Here is a 24580-nt window from a genome sequence, read left to right on the forward strand (position 1 = left end):
ATTTCCAATCTAGGATTGCTACTTGCATGCTCTTTCCATAATGATGCACAGTAACCATGTCTGCCAGCTGGTAAAGAGAAAGCTCTGCCCAATGCATATGTCTGCCTAGTGATGGGTGGCCCAAAATATGCCAGTCAAATAAATGGATAAACAACATTAATTTTGGAAACTTGTTAGGTCACAGGAAAGCCTATAGGAAGAACATAGACATTATTTGCATAGTGCATGGAAGGTATTCTGGTAGGTGAATCCAAATGCCCCATTGCAAAAACAATCAGGATAGATTTGTGTGCTTTGTGGGGACGAACCTACATATCCACACAGCATGAAGCCAAACACAGAAAGGAACAGGTCTGCAGCATGCATTTTCCACAATACTCCTCTTCCATTGTAAATGTGTACTGTAAACATGTGTTTGAATTGTGAAGTGTGTACATTTGGCCTGGCAGATTATGGGCTCCATCCAACTAGGCGCAATGATCTTGTGGATGTGAGTTATTGCGGCAACAGCCGCACTTTACAGCAGCCCGAACTCGCACAAAAGTGTCCCCAGCCCCATAGGGCTGTGAGCAAAATCGTGCGAATTCAAGCTCCAAGGGGGCCGCGTGGGGTGCAAGTTCAGGTGCTGTTGCTGGTGTTTTAACGGCGTGTTAACGGCAATTTTCACCCTTCGCGGACAATTGGATTGACCCCTATGTCCTTTGATCTTGGTCCTTTATTATTAATTACTATGTTTCGTTATATTTGTAAGCATTGATCTATGTTTTCTTTATTTAGGAGAATCATTGATGTTCAATGCTAAGCGTAATGAACACATCATAGTATGGACAGGATTTTTTTCTGCAGTGGGACTGACATTTCAGAAAAAGACATGCAGTATTCCCATGTCAATAGCACTGGACAGTGTTGCTTTTTACCGTTACATTCTCCCAGGACAATCATTACGAAGCCACCACTCTGCACTGCAAAAAGCCTTTGGCTGGAAGTTCAGCACCCAAGTTGTCCTTACTCAGAATCCTTCCTGAACAAGATAATGTTACACATGCTGCCTGAATGGGACATTTCGATGACCAGTTTGAAGTGATGTTCCCAACACAGTGATTGATTCCTGTTGAGACTTCAGTATATATAAACTGTTTGACATTTGTAAATTAAACACTAAGGACGAAAGCAAACGCTATCCTCAGTTTGGCTATGACCAATAATGTGTTGCAATGGATGAATTTAATAAAGTTATATTTACTTACATCAGGAACATACTTACCTGCCCACTTTATCTGAGTGGGTGTTAAGTTGTTTTCCTACAAGACCAGGAAATGTACCCTTTAATGATTGGGCTATTACACGAGCCATAATTCATCGTGCATACTGTATTAATGCGAGCCAATATTTAATTAAAAAGGTACATATATTTCTTTTTTATTGTAAATGCTCTATTTGATTGTTATCATGTCCACAGTTAAATCAGAATCTATAAAATGCATCCCAGTGTGTTAAAATCAAGTTTATTCAATTCAAGTTAATTCATGATTATCTAGACAAATGCGGTCAGTTAACTAGTCTAATGAATTCAAGCCTAATAATACTAAATATGTTGCTGATTAATCTTTTTGACAGTTTTTAAGGTACTTTGTGTTAAATTATGTAATTGAGTTTTTAATGTTTTAACAATTTTATGTAGCATAAGTAACTTTTGATTAAGAATATTTTACGTTAGACAAACTTGAGAGTTCAAAACGTGAAATTGTAATATATGCCTTTTTAAATAAATGTAATCCTTATTTATCTTATCACAACAATTACCTGCATTACCTTACATTACCTATACATGTAAATGCCTTGTACTCCTGGTTCATTACTTGTAAACAAGACTTGCCTTAATTCAGGATAAAATGTAATTTGTCATCTAGCTTTATAGCATATAACTAGATGGCAGGAATTTCCCACTGGTCATTATATTAAGACTTTCATTAATTTATTATCTCATTACAAAACCAGAAAGACAAATCAAAATGATTCATGTTCAGTTCTTGATTATTGACTTTTTTTTGTCTGGGTAGTATAACCCAAACATTATTAGCATTTTTTAAATATACTGTTTGAAGGCTGGCTCCGCTTCCGTGAGTTCAGATGGGCACGCGACCGGCGCCTGATTAAAATTACATTGGCGCTGTTTACCCAGGGCTGCGGCTGCATACAGGTGCTGGCGGCCTAGCACCAAATTCACCAGTGCACACAAGAATGGTTGATGGACACAAGGGGGAGTGAGATGCTCCTAGAGGGACACAGGGAGAGTTGCTGGAGGGGGGTGGAAGTTGCATAATAACCTAGGTATGGGGCAATACTGTGTGTGGCATTACTGTGGGGGATAATGTGTTATAAGGGGCATTACTGTGTGTGGCACAATGTGTAAGGGTCATTACTGGGGGGCATAATGTATAAGGAGCACTACAACTGTGTGGCACAATGTTTATAAGGAGTACAACTGTGGCATAATGTGAATGGTGGGGACCCCTTAAAAATGTTGCTATGGGGCCCACAAAGTTCTAGTTATGCCCTTGGCCACAAGGGTTACATGCCTATAATTCTAGTGGTGGTCCTGGTGTAAGATGATCCTGGCTAGGAGACATTTATCAGAGTTACAAAAGTTGGGTAGCATGTGGTTAAATATGAGCCATATGTGTGACTGGAATCAGTATGTAATGCCGGTGGCTGATTAGCTGCCAGATCAAATACCGACAGCGGCAGCCCGGCGGGTCAAACTCCCAACACCTCGAGGTAAGTACCCTAACCCTCCCTTAGGGGTGCCTAACCCTAACCTCTCCCCCTAGCGCCTAACCCTAACCTTCCCCCATAGGTGTCTAAACCTAACCCCTCCTCCCCGCACCCTAGACCTAACCCTCCCGGGGGGGTGCCTAACCTTCACCTTCCCCCATAGGTGCCTAAACCTAACCCCTCCTCCCCGCACCCTAGACCTAACCCTCCCAGGGGGGTGCCTAACCCTAACCTCCCCCCCTAGTGCCTAACCCTAGGTCCCCCCGGGGGTCCCTAAACCTAACCCCCCCATCCCGGGATAAGTGTTTACTTACCCGGCAGAGAGGACGGTCAGTCCGGCGGCCTCGGCGTTCCGCCGTCGGGATTAACATAGGCGTCGGTACTTCTATGCCTATGTTAAATCCCTTGCCGGCATTACGCTGTCGGGATTGAGACCTGTGGCCATGTGGCCGCCGGTTTCATAACTACACCCCGTGTGATTTAAGTAATCAGTCTCACATACAAAAATAGGGTGCTGCCTTTGACCTGAAACACCCCTAACTGTATAAAGATTTGTTAGACAGGCTTTATGCAGGGGTAGGTCCAACTCCTTTAACATGAGGGTTAGAAGATGATGTGGTTCAGAATCTCTGTTAATAGACTGTTAGACCCTATATTAATGATAGTATCTTACATTTGTCAATCACAAATAAAGAGTTTAAATTATCAGGTACAGTATATTGCTTTTCTTTTACAAAGAGAAAATGAATACAGATTTTATTATATACTGGGAACACATGGTATTTTTACAGAGCTGCTTTTCTTTTAAACATAGTATACTTACTTAGGGATGCTAGACAATAAACCTTTTAGGTGAAAAAGCCTACAAACTTAGCAGTGCTGGTGTTTTCCCAGTAGTAGTGATACACCAATGATAAGGCAAAGAAGGCCCTGTAATGTGACATTGCTATTAAAAAAACAGTAAAGTTTAAATCCTAAGGTGCGTTTCTACTAGCAGACTGTGAAACGATTGAACGATTACGACATTGTAATCGTGCAGTCGCTTCACAGTCTGTGCCGTGCCTACACTGAACGATCAGTCATTCAGTGTAGGCACCCTCCCTCATCCCTGAACATGGCCAATCTGTCGTTATCGGCAGATTGACCTGCATGTTCGGGCGATGATAGATGTCAAAAACGACCAGTGGGAGCGCACATTGCTGGTCGTTTTTGACATTAAGCTGCCCGACTTGTACCCGATTAACAAGCGATTGAATGATAATGATGTTGTTATCGTTCAATTGCTCTGTTTAATCGGGTAGTGGATACCCGCCTTAAGTGTGACAGTTTTCTGTCCTATGATTTAGCTCAAAGTATTTGTGTTATTTTAGAATGTGACATAAGCCTTCAAACATTCAGGAGTCTGTGGGGGATATCCAATTAGCCCCAATATTTTTTTAAAACAGGGATTTTTCGCCGCTAATTCATGTTTTTTTTATCCCCGTATCGCAGTCTCGTGTTACAACAAAAAGGGTTTATCTTCCAAACTACATACCATTCTGTCAGGTCATTCTACAGCAGTACATACTATCATTATTAGGACAGATAGGTCACATTCAGTGTAACATGGAGCAACAATGCGTGACGTGTTCACTGTTCCATGCTGATAAACTTACTATATTGGCGATAGGCAATGCAACTCAGTGCTCACAGAGACAAGACGTAATGGGTGGTGTTTTTATGTGTAGTTTCATAACACTCATCCTCACCTATACACACATTTGTTTTTGATAACAGAGGTAGTTGTTAAATGTTTCTAAATAAATGTTATACAAATATGCAACTGATAATATCAATTAAAAAGTTGTACATTGCTATATTATAAATTTAGATGGTAGATGTTTCTATAATATATCTTTGTATAGGGAACAATTCTGACATAATAGTCATAGTTTGTTAATCCCTACATAGAATTTAACCATGGATAATATAAACCACCCATAGTATTTGGAATAAAAATCTTTATAATAACAGAAAACTCAAGGGGATTTACTAAAGTGCAGTTTACTATGGATTGTAAAGCCCCCAAATACTGTATATCGGATTCCATATTTATGTCCAGACTACAGGATTTATGAACCTGCTGTATTGAGGCTGGAATATGAACCCACTTTCCAGTATCGGCGGTCTTCATCCCTCTAAACTGCATGAGGTTTAGAACAAACAACATTGTACAACTAACTATGAAAAACATCTACCTGGTTTAACAAGAGGATTTGTGCCATTCTGCTGGCCAAACCTTTCCTGTATTAAAAAATCCCTGTATAAAAGAAATAGTCACACAGCTAGCAAACTTGCGGTTTGCTACTAAAACATGGCCACTGGGTACTAGGAGGATCATCTGTGCATAATTATTATTTCATTTTTAACCCTGCCAGACAGTCAGGATGGCTCAGACAGCATGCAGCTTTACATGTCTCATCCGTCATCATAACCACTAGCTGTGGTTTGCCAGGTGCTTCAGCAAACTGCTGCTCGCTATATGGGATGGTTGGCATCCCAACGAGGTCTCTGAGCTGCAATTGCACTGGCACCATGCTGTTTAGGTACATGCTATTTAGGGCCTGATCCAGAGATGGGTGCAGTGCCTATGCCGCACGCAGTTGGTCGATGTAAGTCTGCACATGCGTCTGAGCCCCACAGCGCATGCATCCCGTTTGTTATCGCTGAGACTCAGAACAGAAATGGACGCAAAGTCTTATGGATTTTACTGGGCATTCCTTGGAGGTAGCAGGGTGGTGGCTGAGATGTTGCCGGGGTGTCGCTGACAGCGGCTGCATCCAGAGACACAGCCACTCACACATGAAGCCATACTCAGACGTAGAAACTGCACCTGCCATAGGGTTGGTGCAAGTATCGATGGTGCGACTGGTAGTCGCGTCTAAAGAGGCTCCGAGTCAGAAAAGTCTAAAGATGCTGTAAGTGGGCGTCTCAGGTTAGATGAAACTGGCATTAGCATAAGAAGTAGACGCTTCTGGGACAAAAGACGGAGCCGCTTCTGTGTCCGACTCAGAATCCCGCCCTTAATATGCAGTTTTGCCTTAAGACTACATCTCAAATACATTTAAAACCAGCAATTTGGTGAAACCGCCCCTTTAGTAAATTCCCATGACAGACTATGGTAACTACAATAACAACAAAAAATAATTTAAATAGAAAATAGCAGAGTGAGGTTAGTTCTCCACCACCTGTGTGGGCAGTGCCCCTGTGCTAGTGTCTGCTACTATCACCTCTTTCATTCATGGCAAGTTTTGTTTTATTCTCCTACTGTAATATATTGTTCATTTGTCACCTAGTATATTGTTCGTATGTCACCAAGAATAAAAGGATCTCAGTACTGTCGTTAATATTTAGTGTTTTTTTTTTTTTAAATTGCATTGGGATATTGCACTTACACATGGTGTAACACTAAGGGGTATATTTACTAACGTGCAGGCTTTTAGAATTAGAGTTGTTGCCCATAGCCACCAATCAGACAGGGCGGTAACTAGGGTGGTGCGATATGTGCCTTGGCACAGGGCACCACAGGACAGGTCTATTTTTTGTTTAAAATCATTCTCACTTGTAGCTTCCTTTTCTTTTAACCCCGGCCTTTCCTGGCCTCCCCTATCTCCTCCCTGGCCGCCCCCCGCCACAATCTGGCCACCTCCCCAATCACCTTCAGTCACGTCCTCTTTTATTTAACATACACAGTTATCTGTCCCACAATTTCTGATGGCAGCCCTGAACACAGCCACTGATTCCTGACCCAGGTGTTACCAGCACACCTTGCGTTAGCTGATATTTGCTGCATATACACTACAAGTAGCGCTCTTTCTATACCTTTAGTCGGTGATCTACACTGCCGGCCCCAGGCTTGTGCATGACTGTTCAGATGGTGCAGCTTCACCAGAGCTTGCTACATCTAGAGCTGGTGAGTTATAGTTACGGCTCTGCAATTAGATTCTAGCTATTATCTTCTAGAAGGTGCTAGAAACATGATATGTAGAATCTGATTGGTTGCTATGGTGAATAACTCCACTACTATAAACCTGCACTTTAGTAAATATACCCTTAAAGGTATAGGTGGACACCTATCTCCACCACCTCCAAGGATCTGTAAAGAAAACATTTTGCAAGCGGAAACAAATCTCTGTTGCTCAATTCTAACCCGGCTACTCCCCAGTAAATGTGCACTTTCCACATATATCTTCTTGCAGTACAGAGTCTCAGTTTTACTTGTTGGTGCAATACAATGCATGAATGGATCTAACCCACATATAGCAAGGAATGCTAAAATCTGTCCAGCTGTCCAGCATCATACAGAGCTAACTGGGGTATTTTCACTGCAGGGCCTCTCGTCGCAACTTTGTAAAAGAGCTTTATGGGGTATTCTATAGAAGAGGAATGGCAATTATACCTGAAATTATCTTACTGACATTTTTACTCCACTTTTACCTCTTCCTTTGCTAATGAGTAAGAAAGTGATTATGGCTTAATGAATACCACAATAGAACATGAGTTTTACAGAATACACATTATATAGTTGTATTTTTACATAACTCTTCAAACAGAACCTGCACTCTATTTAAAAAAAAGTGGAAATACCGAGCTCCACCATATTTGGCATGGTGGTGTAGTTTGACCAGGATTAGGTTTTTGGCTATGTTTGAAGTTTGTCAGGGCTGTGGAGGTCTTCATGGAGCCCACCAAGTGGGCTGTGGACAGGGGCTGGCTGGCAACTTTTAGCCTGGGGGGCAAATGCATGCAGGCGGCCCTGGCAGAGGAGTAGCGTGTGTCCGAAGAATATGCGTGCTACGGCGCCCCCCCACCTCCAGTGTTCCAGGGAGGAGGCGGGTCCATATGGGATTAATGTAAGGTAAAAATAAATATTAGGGCAGCCCCCTGTCGTAGTGCCCATATGCAGTGCCACAGGAGAGAACACCCTTATGCAGGCCTCCAGTAGTGCCCCCAGTAGTAGTCCCCCCCTTTGTAGTGCCCCCAGTAGTAGTAGTAGTCCCCCCATTTGCAGTGCCCCCAGTAGTAGTAGTCCCCCCCTTTGTAGTGCCCCCATTAGTAGTAGTCCCCCCCTTGTAGTGCCCCCAGTAGTAGTAGTCCCCCCCCCTTTGTAGTGCCCCCAGTAGTAGTAGTAGTAGTCCCCCCATTTGCAGTGTCCCCAGTAGTAGTAGTCCCCCCCTTTGTAGTGCCCCCATTAGTAGTAGTCCCCACCTTGTAGTGCCCTCAGTAGTAGTAGTCCCCAGTAGTAGTAGTCCCCCCCTTGTAGTGTCCCCAGTAGTAGTAGTACCCCCCCTTGTAGTGTCCCCAGTAGTAGTAGTCCCCCACCCCCCTTGTAGTGCCCCCAGGAGTAGTAGTAGCCTTATAGTGCCCCCAGTAGTAGTAGTCCCCAGTAGTAGTAGTCCCCCCCTTGTAGTGCCCCCAGTAGTTGTAGTCCCCCACCCCCCTTGTAATGCCCCCAGTAGTAGTAGTCCCCCCATTGTAGTGCCCCCAGTAGTAGTAGTCCCCCCCTTGTAGTGCCCCCAGTAGTTGTAGTTCCCCACCCCCCTTGTAGTGCCCCCAGTAGTAGTAGTCCCCCCTTTGTAGTGCCCCCAGTAGTGCCAGACACCCCCCCAGTAGACACACGTAATATTTAAAAAAAACCAAAAAAACACTTACCTGAATCCCCGCTCCCGCCGCCGCTATCTGCTCCTCCGTCTGTCCTCCCGGGCCGGGCCGCTCTGCATTATGGGAGAGATGTCATATGACATCATGACGTCTCTCCCATTACCCACTGTGGGAGCCGGAAGATGGAGCGGCTCCCGCAGTGGCGCAGCAGCAGCAGCTAATGAGAGTCTGACAAACTCTCATTAGCTGCTGCTTACAACAAACACACAGCTGCCGGGGCTGGCGGCTGTGTGTTTGTCAATGTAGCGCTGACCGAACTCCGTCCAGTCAGCGCTACACATGCGGTGCAGTCTGTGTCACAGTGACACAGACTGCACCGGCCCGCGGCCCGCATGACGCTGCGGCCCGGGGGGGCACATGGCGCCCTGCCCCCCGGCCCAGCCCGCCACTGGCTGTGGAGTCACTGAATTTTAAGTTTGGCTTAAGCAAGTTCATTAAGGGTGTCTTCCAGTGTCTAAAACTGCACAGGCTGATATGTACCAGTGGGGAGCAGGCAGAGCTCCAATGGAAGAGCTGTGAGGATCAACTGTCACACTGCACCTGTACTGACAGTTACTAATTTCCTCCAAGCATAATTTCAGCTCTCCAATGTTGGTTTGCAGAGATTTCTGCTCTGCACTGATTTCTGAAACTGTAATGGTGCATACACACGGGAGGATGTGCTGTATGAACAATATTGTTGAAAGATTTCCCATGAACTTTCTGTAGTGCAGGACAAACGATATTGGGTGTACAGATTGAAAGATATCTTTGAATGATAACTTTCAGTGAAGTCATCCTGCCACAAGCAATTCTTGACAATATCGTCCAAATTGGCCTGCATGTATGGACAACCTAAGATATCGTTACCATCCAGCGGGAGCGCGCATCGTTGGTCGTTCACTGCATACACACTAAACAATATGAACAATATATATCGTTGAATGATATTGTTATTGTTCACATCATTCAAGGATATTGTCTCGTGTCTATGCCCCATAAGTCACTCTACTCCTGATATACCCCATTCCAAACAGTCAGAGAATATGCCTGCCTACACCATCATTTACTCCTAAATTGCATTGTTATCCAGTAGTGAATGACTTTTGTGTTCCTTGTCAAAGTTTTCCCCCTTTAGTATACCACATTCAAACTAAGTTTAATTCTTTTCACATCACAGCCTTCAAAAGTGTGGTCCTTTTCAGGATAAATTCTAATCTAATGTACACATATTTCAATATGTCTATGTCTGGTGTGAAATAAATTGATTGTATATATTACGCTATTGGTGTTTGGTGATCCTTATCATTATATGAACTGAGAAGTCTATTGGAAGTGTGGAGAGGTTTTTCTGCAGTGGGCATTAGAGAATAAATAGAACAAAAAAAACCCACTGGTCTATTATGAACAGCATGTTGCTTCCCGTGATATGAAAAATATAGCCGCAGACACTAAGGCCCGTATTCAATTTGAGGCGAAAAGCCAGAATCCGCGGAAAAGTTTCGCCTTTGACGTCATGTCGCCAGATGGAAAAGTATCGCCGTATTCAATTTGAAAGACTTTCCGCCTAGGCAGAAAGTCAAAGCAATGTAATAGGCGGAAAAGTTTCGCCTATGAAAAGCAGGCGGAAAAAAGTGCAAAATTGGGAGTTTGGGGTGCAACTTTGCGGGAACCCCCGTGCAGCCTTCAGACAGTCCCCCAAAGGTACACTGTCAAAGATTTTATAAAAAAAACACTTAAGAACACCCCAAAAAAATGAATTTGAATTTGGGGGCGAAAAAAAATAATGTTGGGGGACAAAGTTAAAAACTAGCGAACTAGACTCTGGGGGGTCCCCAAGTATGCCCCATGTGTTTTTTTTTCATTGCAGGGGCTTGCGGGAGGTGGATTTTTCACGATTTTTTTTTGCTTAACATTAGCTACTTTAAAATATGCTGGCCCCCATTTTCAAGTACCCCAAATTTGCTGGGATAAGTTATTTTCTGCAAAAAAATTTCCTGAATACTATTCTGCACCACGTATACAAAAACGCTATTTAGCAGCCATTGAGCCCGTTTAACACACCAAATACCTTCAGCAAGCCAAATCGGGGGGTATCATAGCTAACCCCCATTACAGAGCATCTTTTGGGGGGTGTCAGGCTGATTTCCCCAAATCTGACAGGACTTTCCGCTTGTTTAAGTTTCGCCAGGTCCCATTTTCGCGCACTTTCAAACTGAATACAGGGATAAGCAGGCACGCGCGCGATACTTTTCTGTCTGCAAACCAGGCGAAGTAGGCGAAAAATCCGGGAGGCGGAAAAGTATTGCGGGTCCGCTCAAATTGAATACGGCTCTAAGTGGAGTACTCTTAAGTTCCTTATATTATTGAAAGTTAATAAGTTGATTTTTATTTCTTATAATATTAGTGTAAAAAGTATATATTACCACAGACATATAAAGACAAAAATAAATTAAACTCTGACAAAATGAAAGACTATAATTAATTAAAGAGTAGTGCACCTATTGGAGAAGTATACTAGCTGAGGATGCTAGTGAGCCATCAGCTAATATACTTCTCCAATAGGGGATAATTAATTAAAGTCTCTAACACCTTCAGTCACATCCTCCTTTATTTAGCACACGCATTTCAAAATACTGTCCTACCCAGGACTTAAACCTATCACCTCTCACATGGCAGTCAGACACCTTACACATGGAGCTATCTGCCGCATAATTTCGGATAGCAGCGCTTAACACAGCCACCAATTCCTGACCCAGGTGTTACCAGCACACCTCGATTACCTTTGCCGGTGATTTCAGTTGCCGGCGCAGGGTACATACACAGGTCTCTCCGCTGCTGATATTTACTGCATATTTACTGCATATACACTACAAGTAGCGCTCTTTCTTTACCTTTAGACGGTGATCTACACTGCCAGCTCCAGTCTTGTGCACGGCTGCTCTGATGGACAAATCCTGCTGCAGGTGCAGCTTCACCAGTGCTCTCCTACATCTAGAGCTGGTGACATACGGCATAATTATTGTGTATCATTAATGCAGCCATTGGATTCACACTTTAATTGTCAGTGACACCTGGATAACAGTGGGACAACGGGACCAGTACCTCTTCCTCATTGTACAGGACAAATCAGATTTGTCATGCCCCTTTACCATCTGGCCACGCCCCTTTTTCGGGCGTGAATCTTATGTCGCTATTTGAAAAATCTGAAAAATATGGGGCACTAAATAGTCTAGTTATGGCTCTGATTTTATATGTAGGAGAACTATACGCTATCCAGTGTGACACAGTAACTCAAAGAGCTTGGGACACATAGCCCCTGAGCTCCCACTGAACCTCCTCCTTGCTCTGGTTCTGACTACTTGTTATGAAGGAAATCACTATGAACCCATGGGTGTGCCATCCTCTATGCACTACTAAATAGGTTACGTTTTTGAATTTTGAATTTTTTTTTCTACACATAAGAAAGTGGTAAAATGAAATAAAAAAAGAGCAAGAAGAGTTTTAAATGTATGGCAATTACAGCAGCATGCATCCTAATTTGTGAGGAGGAGTATAAAGATTGGATTGCCAGTTGTGGAAGCACTAGTTACCCTGCTTCTAAAGACAACCCTAGAGCAGATGTTCCCATGGGTAGCTCCTTTAGAGTTATGTGCAGGCATTCTGCTCTAGATTGGAAAACATGTACATCTAATATAATATACAACCACTAGATGCCACTATCTGCATAATTAACGTTATCCAATACATTCTTTATTATTATTATTATACAGTAATGTTATTAAGGTGCATTCACATGGTACGATATCTATGACCGATATGAACGATAATGATATCGTTCAATGATATATAATTCATATCGTTCATCTTTATGCAGTGAACGAAAAACGATGCGCGTTCCCGCAGGAACGACCAACGATACCTATGATCGTCCGTACATGCAGGCCAACTTGCACGATATTGTCACCTTTGCCTGTTCAGAGACGTGGCAGGATGACTTCACTGAAAGGATATCTTTCAAGTTGTTGGTGGTACAGATCGTACTGTGTGTATGCAGCTTTATACTGCATGCACTGTATAATACACAAGTGATGTAAATATATGTATAAACTCCTGTAAATAATACTAGCTAATAAAGGACTAGGCCTATAGTTTAAGCAAAGTGCGGCACTCCAACTGCTGTGGAACTACAAATCCTAGCATGTCCTGCCACAGTTTTGCTGTTAGGGTATGCTAACACTGTGGCAGGGCATGCTAGGATGTTTAGTTAGACAGAAGCTGGAGTGCCGGACATTGCTTATCTCTACTTTAAAGCTTTTATACAGTACGGTCATTAAACTACTTGGAGATTTATAATATCCATATAGGTTACTATAGGGCTTGTATCTTTCCACATGTAAACTCCTTTTTATTACATCTGTATAATTCTGATTCAACATTTATTAATAACAAAATATATTCACATGACTTAATTGACTTTTTCATTTGGACTACTGCATGAAAGAACATTGCAATTTTAAAAGGGGAAACAACACTGCCAATTCGTATCTCTAGATTTTCGCAGCTATAAAAATATACACTGGTTACTATTGATCTACATCTAGCACAAATGCTAAGGTTTTTGAGCTGGATGGATTTTGTCCAAATAAACATATGCACATAAAATTCATCTGTATTTACATGCATCCTTTCCTACGTGTGTTCATCGTGCAACCACTTCTAAATGATACCCCTTTTTCCTTAGTAAAGGTTATGTGCGGAGGAACTGCATTGATGATCAAACAGAAATAAAAATCTGTGAGAGATTTCTCAGTATTTTATAACCAACTCAAAATCATAAGCATCACCGATGGGTCTTTGAAGTGTAAATGAAAGCAAATTTATTCAAACTTTGGGAACATTCTATTGAATCTTAATCAGGTGGGCCAATTATAAGAAGATGAACAATGGGAAAATGTGTCTACAATACAAATAAGAAAGGCTGAATAGTATGTGAATCAATTAAATTAATTAAAATGTAAGAAGAGATAACCGTTAATTTCTTGTTCATCAATAACTGCCCAACTATATTTACTTTAATACTCAAAAATGAGTATTATTTATGATATTCAAGTGTAAATATTTTTTGTAACAAATTAATTTGTCATTAAAAGAACTTTTTTTTAGATCATTTTAATTGTTACTCTCTCACCTCTATACTATTTTTTTAATACAATGTAACAATAACAAGTACCATTTTTAAGATACAAAGCATTATAACAATAGTTGTGGTCCATTGCTTTGACTGAGGGAACATAATGAATCTAACAATCATCAAAGTAAAGGCCCCCATACATCAGAGATTTATTGCAGCAATCCTGCAATTTGCAATCGATTGTGTATAAAAATCTTTCCCTTCTTCAATCGATTGTGGCAATTCTGCAATCGATTGAAAAAGGGAAAGATTTTTATACACAATCGATTGCAAATTGCACAATTGCTGCAATCAATCTCTGATGTATGGGGGCCTTAAGGCTGTAAAATAGCTTATATCAGACCAGGGTCGTATTAAGAGAGGAGGGAGCCCGTGTTCACTCACCGTCCGGGGTCACCTCCTCTCTCCCTGTATGCCGTCAGCAAACTGACAGCAGCGGTAGACTCTGAGCACTAGAGTGTGCCTGGAGGCCACTGCGAATGCGCAGATCACTGGGGAAATGGCACGGCAACTATTTTCCCGGTGAGCTCCTACTGCATATGCACAAAATGCTGGGAAAATGGCGGGAAAATGGCGTTTTCTGTAGTGCTACTCCATGGGACATTGAAAAGGAAAGTATGAAAAGAAAAAGTATGGGTGCAGGGTGTGCGGTGTGGGTCCCCCCTGGACCCAGGAGCCTGTGGGCTCCGCGCATCCTGCACCCATTATAAATACGCTCCTGTATCTGTTATGATTCCTGGAGGTCGATGGTATAAATGTAGAGCCAACTGATGACAGCCTTGAGGCTGGAATGTATTGTACTAGTTGTACCAAGGGCAAGAGGTGTGACGCAGCCTGTGGGCTGTAGGAGCAGCCTTGGGGGCTGATTGTGGCCTTTATAGTGTGGCCAAGGGACTGATGGTGTGAAGCAGCCTTTGGGCTGTTGCAGCAGCATTGAGGGGTGTTTGTGACCTGGGGCCCCAGGACTGTTGCAGCCTCTGGGCTGATGACACTCAGGTGAGGCATGCAACAGAACGTGGGGCTGCTACCAGTGCCGTCGGGATGACACTGGCACTGTGTGCTTAATTGCGCACCTGGAATGCAGAGCTGCTACCAGTGCCGCTGGGATGACACTCGCGACGGTGTGCTAAGTTGCGCACCTGGAACGCAGAGCTGCTACCAGTGCCGCCGGGATGACACTGGCGACGGTAGGCTAAGTTGCGCACCTGGAACACAGAGTGGCTACCAGTGTCGCCGGGATGACACTGGCGACAGTGTGCGAGGTTGCACACCTGGAACGCAGAGTTGCTACCAGTGCCGCCAGGATGGCACTTGCAACAGTGTGCTAAGTTGCGCACCTGGAACGCAGAGCTGCTACCAGTGCCGCCGGGATGACACTGGCGACGGTGTGCGAGGTTGCGCACCTGGAACGCAGAGTTGCTACCAGTGCCGCCGGGATGGCACTTGCGACAGTGTGCTAAGTTGCGCACCTGGAATGCAGAGTGGCTACCAGTGCCGCCGGGATGACACTGCCGACGGTGTGCGAGATTGCGCACCTGGAACGCAGAGTTGCTGCCAGTGCCGCCGGGATGACACTGGCCACCGGATGGTGACAGACGCTTCTGGGATAGGAAGCGCTCCGTGCTGCCTAGATGGTACAAGCAGCACGTGTGGATGGGATGCAGGTGGAGCCGCCTGGATGGAGTAACCTATCACACACGAAACACAGCTAGACTGACTCAGGAACTCGACTGACAAGCAGGAGTCAGGAAACTGAAGTACTTCTATCACCGGCATGGAGTGATGGACTGGCTGGAATTTAACAGGAACAAGGCCCAAACAGAGCAAGTCTCCCTTAATGATAGACCAGTGTGCAGCTGTGCACAGACAAGGGAATTAATTAGCATGCACCTGACACTGCACACAGGCAGTAATTAATGCAGTGCTTTGGGCTGGAAGCTGCAGATCCTGACAGTATCAGACACAGCTAATTGTAGTGGGACATCTGTGCTGGGTGGCTGCTGACCCAATATTTCTCACCTGAGGAAGGATAGCTGCTTCCAGATGTCAGGGAAATATCATATCATGTTGGAAAGGAATATATGTATATTTATTTCCTCACTTGGTTTTCAAAGTTGTCGTTTTTCTCCAATCCCTGTTTATAGACAAAGGGTCTCATTCAGACCCAGTCTCAAGCGCCGATGCGCTCGCAACCGGGTCGATGGTTAGCCCTGCGCACCCTCAGCAGCCGCACTGTGCGTGTGCAAGCCCTGGAGCGAGAGAGAAACTCTCTCGCTCCGGAGCTCTCTACAAAAGGGGCGGCTATCGATGTTGATCGACAGCTCGCCCTGTTTTGTAGGCAGGGCGGGGGGGTGGTTCCTTAAGGAACGCCTACCGTTTTGTGGGCGGCCGCACTGACATCATCAGTGATGTCAGTGGGGAGCTTCCTGCTCGATTAGAGCAGGAAGCTCCCTGGGGCTTGCGGTTGCCGAGACCCAACATTAGGGTCTCGTCGCAAGCCCCGATGGTCGCGATAGTGTTCACCATCGCAACCATCAACCTGGTCGGTCGCTAAGCTGTGGATGGTAACCCACAGCTTAGCTAGCGACCAGGAGGCCGCACTAAAAAAAAGGAAGTGGCCGCCCTCATTCAGAGAGAGCGATCGCTTCTTGCGACCACCTCTGAATGAGGGCCAAAGGGTTCAGTCATATGGATGTAAGAGCTGCTTAGGTCAGGGAAAAGATAATTGTTTTAGATTAAGCTCATAAATGTCTAATAAAATTAATTATTGTTACTAATATGTCATATTTCATATATTGGGTCTTAGCATTATCCTTCTCTGATGTACACCTGCAGAGATATAGGGTCTCATTCAGACCCGGACGCAAGCGCCGATACGCTCGCAAACGGGTCGATGGTCCCCACAGAGCATGCGCACGACGGAGCCGGCTCCGTCGTGCGCATGCGCGAGACCCGGCTAGCGACGGGTGCTCTGTCGCTAGGGGTCTCGTAGCACATGGGGTGAGCTGTCGATGTTGAATGACAGCTCACCCCGTTTGCTGGGCGGGCCAGAGGCATGCCTGGCCTAACAGAGGCGTTCCAGTCGGAACGCTTGCCATTTGGGGGCGGCCCCACTGACATCATTGATGATGTCAGTGGGGAACTTCCTGCTCAAACAGAGCAGAAAGTTCCATGGGGCTTACGAATGCCCAGACCCAACCTTAGGGTCGCGATGGTGATGACCATCACGACCATCACCCTGATCGCAAGCTAAGCTGTGGGTCTTAACCCATAGCTTAGCTTGCGACCTGGAGGCAGCACTTCAAAACAAGAAGTGCCCGCCCTCATTCAGAGTGAGCGATCGCTTCTTGGGATGGACTCTGAATGAGGGCCATAATATCTTTGAACATTGCTGAGTCCAGGTTTTATGAAAAGAATCATAAAACCTAATTTGCCTTCACATAGAAACTTACAATAAGGGGGACCATTTGTAGAACCGGGTACATGACTTCCAGGATTCATTGTCTGTAAAGCTGTAGAAACATATATTATACAAAAAGGTGTAGGTTAATAATCATTCTTTTAATAATTATTAGTAGAACATTTGTTTGCATGGAAGTGTTGTAGGGTGTACTCCATCTGTCCTTACCTCACTGGATTTTACCACCCAGCTACAGCTAAGTCTCTCTCATATCAGGCCCATATGGTTAAAATAGTAAAGGTTCCCTGCGTATGTAGGTGTGATATAGATGAACGAGCACAAGTAGATGAGGCCGGCGATGGGGTATACACAGTGGTGACGTATTAAGCTGAGGAAATTAATTGAAGATAAAGAGATAGCAACACTCCTTTTAAAGTTTATTTTTCCTTGTACTAACTTGCAGATGTTCTGGCTGGCAGCCCACAACTATATTTACAGTGATTTAACTATGTATATTACATTAACAAATGCATGGGCACTTTGGAATATCTATGCCCCATCTCCCCTATGTCCTGACACAAGATAAATAAACTAGTTCTTGTCAGCAGCTGCAAAGAAGACCAATCTCTCCCAATGGTTCTCATCCTATGTGCCTAGCCTCTCTCCTCTTACCACATCTGTCTCACCTTTTTCACATGGATTAGACAGAAATGTCCATAGACAAAGAAGGCAGGGCGAAAACATATTTTCTATATGGCTCCCTTATGTCCTCACCCTCACACTCCAGATTTAATCCACTCTTGTACATTATACATTGGTACAACTAACGACATGACTAATGACCTTATAATTTTGGCTGATGGGACTCCCCATTCAGAGTTGACTGTGTATTGTTTCTAGATGTTCTGACTGCCACCCCCCCTCCAGTGGCGTAACTGGGGTATTTGGAGCCCAGAGCAAGTTAAAAAATTGAGCCCCCCCCCCAAGTATGTGTGCTCGCCGAATGGGTGTGGCCACTGGAAAATGGGGGTCAACAACATGACACCTCAGTTTCTCGTCACTCTGGGAACATTCCTTTCTATATTTACCTTAATGCCCCCAGTAGTAGTGCTCCTTATGCAATGTCCCTATCATAGTAACAGTGCCCCTTATACAATGCCTCAGTAGTAGTGCCCCTTATGCAATGGCCCCCCTGTTGTAGTGTACATTATGAAGTGCCCCCAGTAATAGTGCCCCTTATACAATGCCTCAGTAGTAGTGCCCCTTATGCAATGGCCCCCCTGTTGTAGTGCACATTATGAAGTGCCCCCAGTAACAGTGCCCCTTATGTAATGCCCCCTGTTGTAGTTCACATTATGCAGTGCCCCTTATGCAGTGCCCCTAGTAGTGCACCTTATACAGTGCCCCAGTAATGCCCATTATACAGTGCCCCCAGTAGTGCCCCCTTATACAGTGCCCCCATTACTGCCCCTTATAAAGTGCCCCCAGTAGTGCCTCTTATGCAGTGCCCCTTATACAGTGCAACCAGTAGTGGTCTCCCCTATGCAGTGCCCCCAGTACTGCCCCTTATACAGTGCCCCCAGTAGTGGTCTCCCCTATGCAGTGCCCCCAGTACTGCCTCTTATACACTGCCCCCAGTAGTGCCCCTTATACAGTGCCCCCAGTAGTGCCCCTTATACAGTGCCCCCAGTAGTGCATCTTATACAGTGTCCCCAGTAGTGCCCCTTACATATATAACAAAAAGACACACACAAAACACAATACTTACCTTAATTCCCGCTCCTGCACCCGCCGCTGTCCACTCCTCCCTTCTGCCGCTCGGCACTTTTGGAGAGACGTCATGACATCTCTCCCTTCATCCACTGCGGTAGACGAAAGGCGGAGCATATGAGTGAGCTCCAGCCATGGGTGCAGCAGCCAATGAGAGTCTGTCTGACTCTCATTGGCTGCTAAAACAAACACACCGACGCCGGGTAGTACACTCACTGGTGTGTTTGTTTTACTGTCTAGTGTGCACTGCACTACACTGCCTGAAACCACTGACCTGGACCGCGGCTGGCGGCGCCTCCACACACACACACCCCGCGACGCTGGTCTGACGGCGTCCAGAGAACGTGCCCCAGCCGACCCCCCAGTTACATCACTGCCCCCTCATTCACGCCTACGACCAGGGCTCTATACTACTGTTTTCAGTTGATGTGTGTTTTTATACTTTATTATTGCTATTGCTAGTTTCAATAATCTATGTCTTACCATGGACCGTTCATAATTTTTACAGACCTCACTATTTATGTGATACGATACAATACTTTTTATGTTAATTTATTTTGCTTCTTTCACTAAAAACATTTTTTTTTTTTAAAGTTTTCTTTTTAAATCACTTATTAGCAGGGCTGGCACAGCCCATTTTGGTGGCCTAGGAAAAATGCCCCAAGTGTCCCCAATTAATATGTCTGCAGGCCTACCACCCAACTGTGTGCCATGGCCAAATGCCTTACACCATGGTGGTCTAGAGCAGCCATTTGCTAGCTGCAACACTTCAGTGTATCATGAGTTGGACCCTGGTGTGTCTCCAGTGGTGCAACAACGTTTTAAAGGTTGGTGGGGTCAAGACATAATTTCATTTTGATGCCCCTAAGGGGTAGCTGGAGTACCTGCCACACCACCTGCCTACTGACAGAAATCAGTAAGCCTGAAGGGTCTTTGATTTTGCTGATTTGGGACAGGTATGTGGAGGTGTAAATGATGTGGGACAGGTATGTAGAAGTGTAAATTATATGGGACAGGTATGTAGAGGTGCAAATTATGTGGGAAAACCTTCCTGGATCCCCAAAAAAGTGGCAACTGAAATGGCAGGACCATATAGAAGGCTGATAGTGGCCATAAGGAAAGTACTGAAGGTTTTTAAAAGGTGTCAAATGGCTGATTTGTGCACATTTTTTATTATTAGTTGAAAAATGATAGCGCGCAAGTGTTTTTAGCATATGTAAGTCTTTCCAGCATTTTGGGGTTCAGAAAAATGTCTGTATAGTAATTTTGCAGTGTTTTTATACACGTTTTTAACAAGTTGGAACAAATTCTTTTACATCTCATCTGCAAGTTCAAAAACCCCAATATTATCAATACATCACCCACACATACCTGTAACACATCATTTACATCTCACCATACCTGTCCCACATCATTTAAACCTCCACATACCTGTCCCACATCATTTACATCTGCCCATACATGTCCCACATAATTTCCACTTCCACATACCTGTCCCACATAATTTACACCACCACATACCTGTCCCACATCATTTACACCTCTACATACCCGACCCACATCATTTACACCTCCACATACCCGACCCACATCATTTACACCTCCACATACCTGTCCCTCCTCATTTACACCTCCACATACCTGTACCACATCATTTACACCTCCACATACCTGTCCCACATCATTTACAACCCCACATTCCTGTCCCACATCATTACACCTCTACATACCTGTCCCACATCATTTACACCCCCATATACCTGTCCCACAACATTTACATCTCCCCATATATGTCCGACATCATTTACATCTCCCCATATCTGTCCCACATAATTTACACCTCCACATATCTGTCCAACATCATTTACATCTCCCATATCTGTCCCACATCATTTACATCTCCCCATATCTGTCCACCATCATTTATATCTCCCCGTATATGTCCCACATAATTTCCACCTCCACATACCTGACCCACATCATTTACACCTCCACATACCTGTCCCACATCATTTACACCTCCACATACCTGTCCCACATCATTTACACCTCCACATTCCTGTCCCACATCATTTACACCTCCACATACCTGTTCCACATCATTTACACCTGCACATGCCTGTTCCACATCATTTACACTCCCACATACCTGTTCCACATCATTTACACCTCCACATACCTGTCCCACATCATTTACACCTCCACATACCTGTTCCACATCATTTACACCTGCACATGCCTGTTCCACATCATGTACACTCCCACATACCTGTTCCACATCATTTACACCTCCACATTCCTGTCCCACATCATTTACACCTCCACATACTTGTCCCACATCATTTACACCTGCACATGCCTGTTCCACATCATGTACACTCCCACATACCTGTTCCACATCATTTACACCTCCACATTCCTGTCCCACATCATTTACACCTCCACATACTTGTCCCACATCATTTACACCTCCACATTCCTGTCCCACATCAATTATACCTCCACATTCCTGTCCCACATCATTTACATCTCCCCATATATGTCCGACATCATTTACATCTCCACATTCCTATCCCACATCATTTACATCTCCCCATATATGTCCGACATAATTTACATCTCCCAATATCTGTCCCACATCATTTATACCTCCACATATCTGTCCCACATCATTTACATCTCCCAAATATGTCCCACATCATTTACATCTCCCCATATCTGTCCACCATCATTTATATCTCCCCATACATGTCCCACATAATTTCCACCTCCACATACCTGACCCACATCATTTACACCTCCACATACCTGTTCCACATCATTTACACTCCCACATACCTGTTCCACATCATTTGCACCTCCACATACCTGTCCCACATCATTTACACCTCCACATTCCTGTCCCACATCATTTACATCTCCCCATATATGTCCGACATCATTTACATCTCCACATATCTGTCCCACATCATTTACACCTCCATATACCTGTCCCACATCATTTACATCTCCCCATACGTGTCCCACATAATTTCCATCTCCCCATACGTGTCCCACATCATTTACACCTCCACATACCTGTCCCATATCATTTACACCTTCATAAAAATGTCCCACATCATTTACATCTCATCATACCTGTCCCACATCATTTATACCTCTACATACCTGTTCCACATCATTTACACCTCCACATACAGTGCCTTGCAAAAGTATTCACCCCCATTTGCATTTTTCATGTTTTGTTGCCTCACAACCTGGAATTAAAATGGATTTGTTGAAGGTGTGCATCATTTTAGTCACGGAACAGGCCTACAACTGTGAAGTTGTGTTTTTTTTATATTGTGAATCAAAAAACATTTAGGACAACATAACAGAAAACTTCAGCGTGCATAACTATTCGAGCCACCTTTTGCGGCAATTACAGCTGCAAGTCGCTTTGGATAAGTCTCTTTGGTGTATATTTACTAAGAGGAGATGTTGCCCATAGCGACCAATCAGATTCTAGCTATTATCTTTTAGAAGGTGCTAGATAAATGTTAAGTAGAATCTGATTGGTTGCAATGAGCAACATATCCACTTCTAAAAACCCGCACCTTAGTAAATATACCCCTATGAGCTTGCCAAATCTTGCCCCTGGGATTTTTGCCCATTCCTCAAGGCAAAACTGCTCCAGCTCCTTCATGTTGGATGGTTTCCGCTTGTGAATAGCGGGCCTGATTCAGAGCTGGACGCTATTTGTGGTCGTTCGTTCTGAAAAAAGGGGTGGCTATTCAAATGAACCGTTTGCTCTTTGCGGTCTGTTCACGCCTCTATGTCTGAACGAGCGAACAAAACTTGCGGTCGTTTTTTTGGAAACTACGCCCCCTGGCCGTTCGCATCCTACATCATGTCCGCTATTTATTAGATTAATCGAGTACATCGACCAGCGTATGAACTGCTTGCTATTCTTGTGGTTGGTTTTTCCTACCGCAATCTTGCGAGCAGTTCTGACTATAAAATAACCCAGTGACGTGGTCAATGACGCTGCTGTATTAATTATGCACACCCATAAAACGCCCGTTTTGACCTTTAAGCACGCCTGCGTTCTGATCTCCACTACCCGTTTTCAAGCACCTTCCCGTTACCACCCACATTTGCCTCCTCCTGTCACTCAAAATAGCAGGCATTCGCTATTTAGCGAACAAACGATTTTCGGCCGCACTGACAGGTTCGCGCATGCGTATTACGATCCGTACGCATGTGCAGTTGGGCAAACATCGCTCGGAACGAACGAGCGGCCGCTTACGAGCGGCTCTGAATCAGGCCCAGTAATCTTCAAGTCTGACCACAGATTCTCAATGGGATTGAGTTCTGAGCTTTGACTAGGTCATTCCAACACATTTAAATGTTTCCCCTTAAACCACTCGAGTGTTGCTTTAGCAGTATGCTTCGGGTCATTGTCCTGCTGGAAGGTGAACCTCCGTCCCAGTCTCAAATCACAGGCAGATTGAAACAGGTTTTGCTCAAGAATATCCCTGTATTTAGCACCATCCATCTTTCCCACGACTCAAATCAGTTTCCCAGTCCCTGCTGCTGAAAAACATCCCCACAGCATGATGCTGCCACCACCATGTTTCACTGTGGGGATGGTGTTCTTGGGGTGATGGGATGTGTTGGGTTTGCGCCAGACATAGCGTTTTTCTTGGTGGCCGAAAAGGTAAATTTTAGTCTCATCTGACCAGAGCACCTTCCTCCATACATTTGGGGAATCGCCCACATGCCTTTTGGCAAACTCAAATCGTGTCTTCTTATTTTTATCACTAAGTAATGGCTTTTTTTCTGGCCACTCTTCCATAAAGCCCAGCTCTATGGAGTGTACAGCTTATTGTGGTCACATGCACAGATACACCAGTCTCTGCTGTGGAACTCTGCAGCTCCTTCAGGGTTACCTTTGATCTCTGTGCTGCCTCTCTGTGATTAATGCTCTCCTTGCTCGGCTGTGAGTTTTGGTGGGCAGCCCTCTCTTGGCAGGTTTGTTGTGGTACCATGTTCTTTCCATTTGATGATGATGGATTTGATGGTGCTTCGGGGGATCATCAAAGATTTGGATATTTTTTTTAATAACCCAACCCAGAATTGTACTTCTCAACAACTTTGTCCCTGACTTGTTTGGAGAGCTTCTTGGTCTTCATGGTGTGATGCCTCTTGCTTAGTGGTGTTGCAGCCTCTGGGGCCTTTCAGAAAAGGTGTGTTTATATATACTGACAGATTATGTGACATTTAGATTTCACACAGGTGGAATTCATTTCACTAATTATGTGACTTCTGAAGGTAATTGGTTACACCAGAACTTTTGAGGGGCTTCATAGCAAAGGGGGTGATTACATGTGCACATACCAATTTTCAGAATTTAATTTTTTATTTTTTTATATATATTTTTCTCATTTCACTTCACCAAATTAGACTATTTTGTGCAGATCCATCACATAAAATTTAAATTTAAAAAAATAAATAAAAAATTACAGGTTGTAATGTAACAAAAAAGGTAAAAAGCCAAGGGGGGTGAATACTTTTGCAAGGCACTGTATCCTGTCCCACACCTTTTACACCTCAATATACCTGTCCCACATCATTTACACCTCTACATACCTGTCCCACATCATTTACATCTCACCATACCTGTCCCTCATCATTTACACCTCTACATACCTGTCCCACATCATTTACACCTGCACATTCCTGTTCCACATCATTTACATCTCATCATACCTGTCCCACAT

At 44.2% G+C, this 24580-nt stretch overlaps 1 protein-coding gene across 2 annotated transcripts in view; it reads left to right on the plus strand.

Annotated features, from left to right (window-relative positions):
• The window catches only part of CLIP2 (CAP-Gly domain containing linker protein 2), a 164012-nt gene extending 160149 nt beyond the window's left edge, over positions 1 to 3863 (plus strand). For both annotated transcript variants that reach the window (XM_088445894.1, XM_088445895.1), the window contains one exon: positions 778 to 3863. In XM_088445894.1, the coding sequence (XP_088302020.1) occupies positions 778 to 789 (12 nt within the window). In that variant the 3' untranslated portion in view covers positions 790 to 3863. The remainder of the gene's footprint in view (positions 1 to 777) is intronic.
• The last annotated feature ends 20717 nt before the right edge of the window (positions 3864 to 24580 follow it).

This window comes from Taudactylus pleione, unplaced genomic scaffold, assembly GCF_031769625.1.
Source record: "Taudactylus pleione unplaced genomic scaffold, aTauple2 ptg000391l, whole genome shotgun sequence".
NCBI lineage: Eukaryota > Metazoa > Chordata > Amphibia > Anura > Myobatrachidae > Taudactylus > Taudactylus pleione.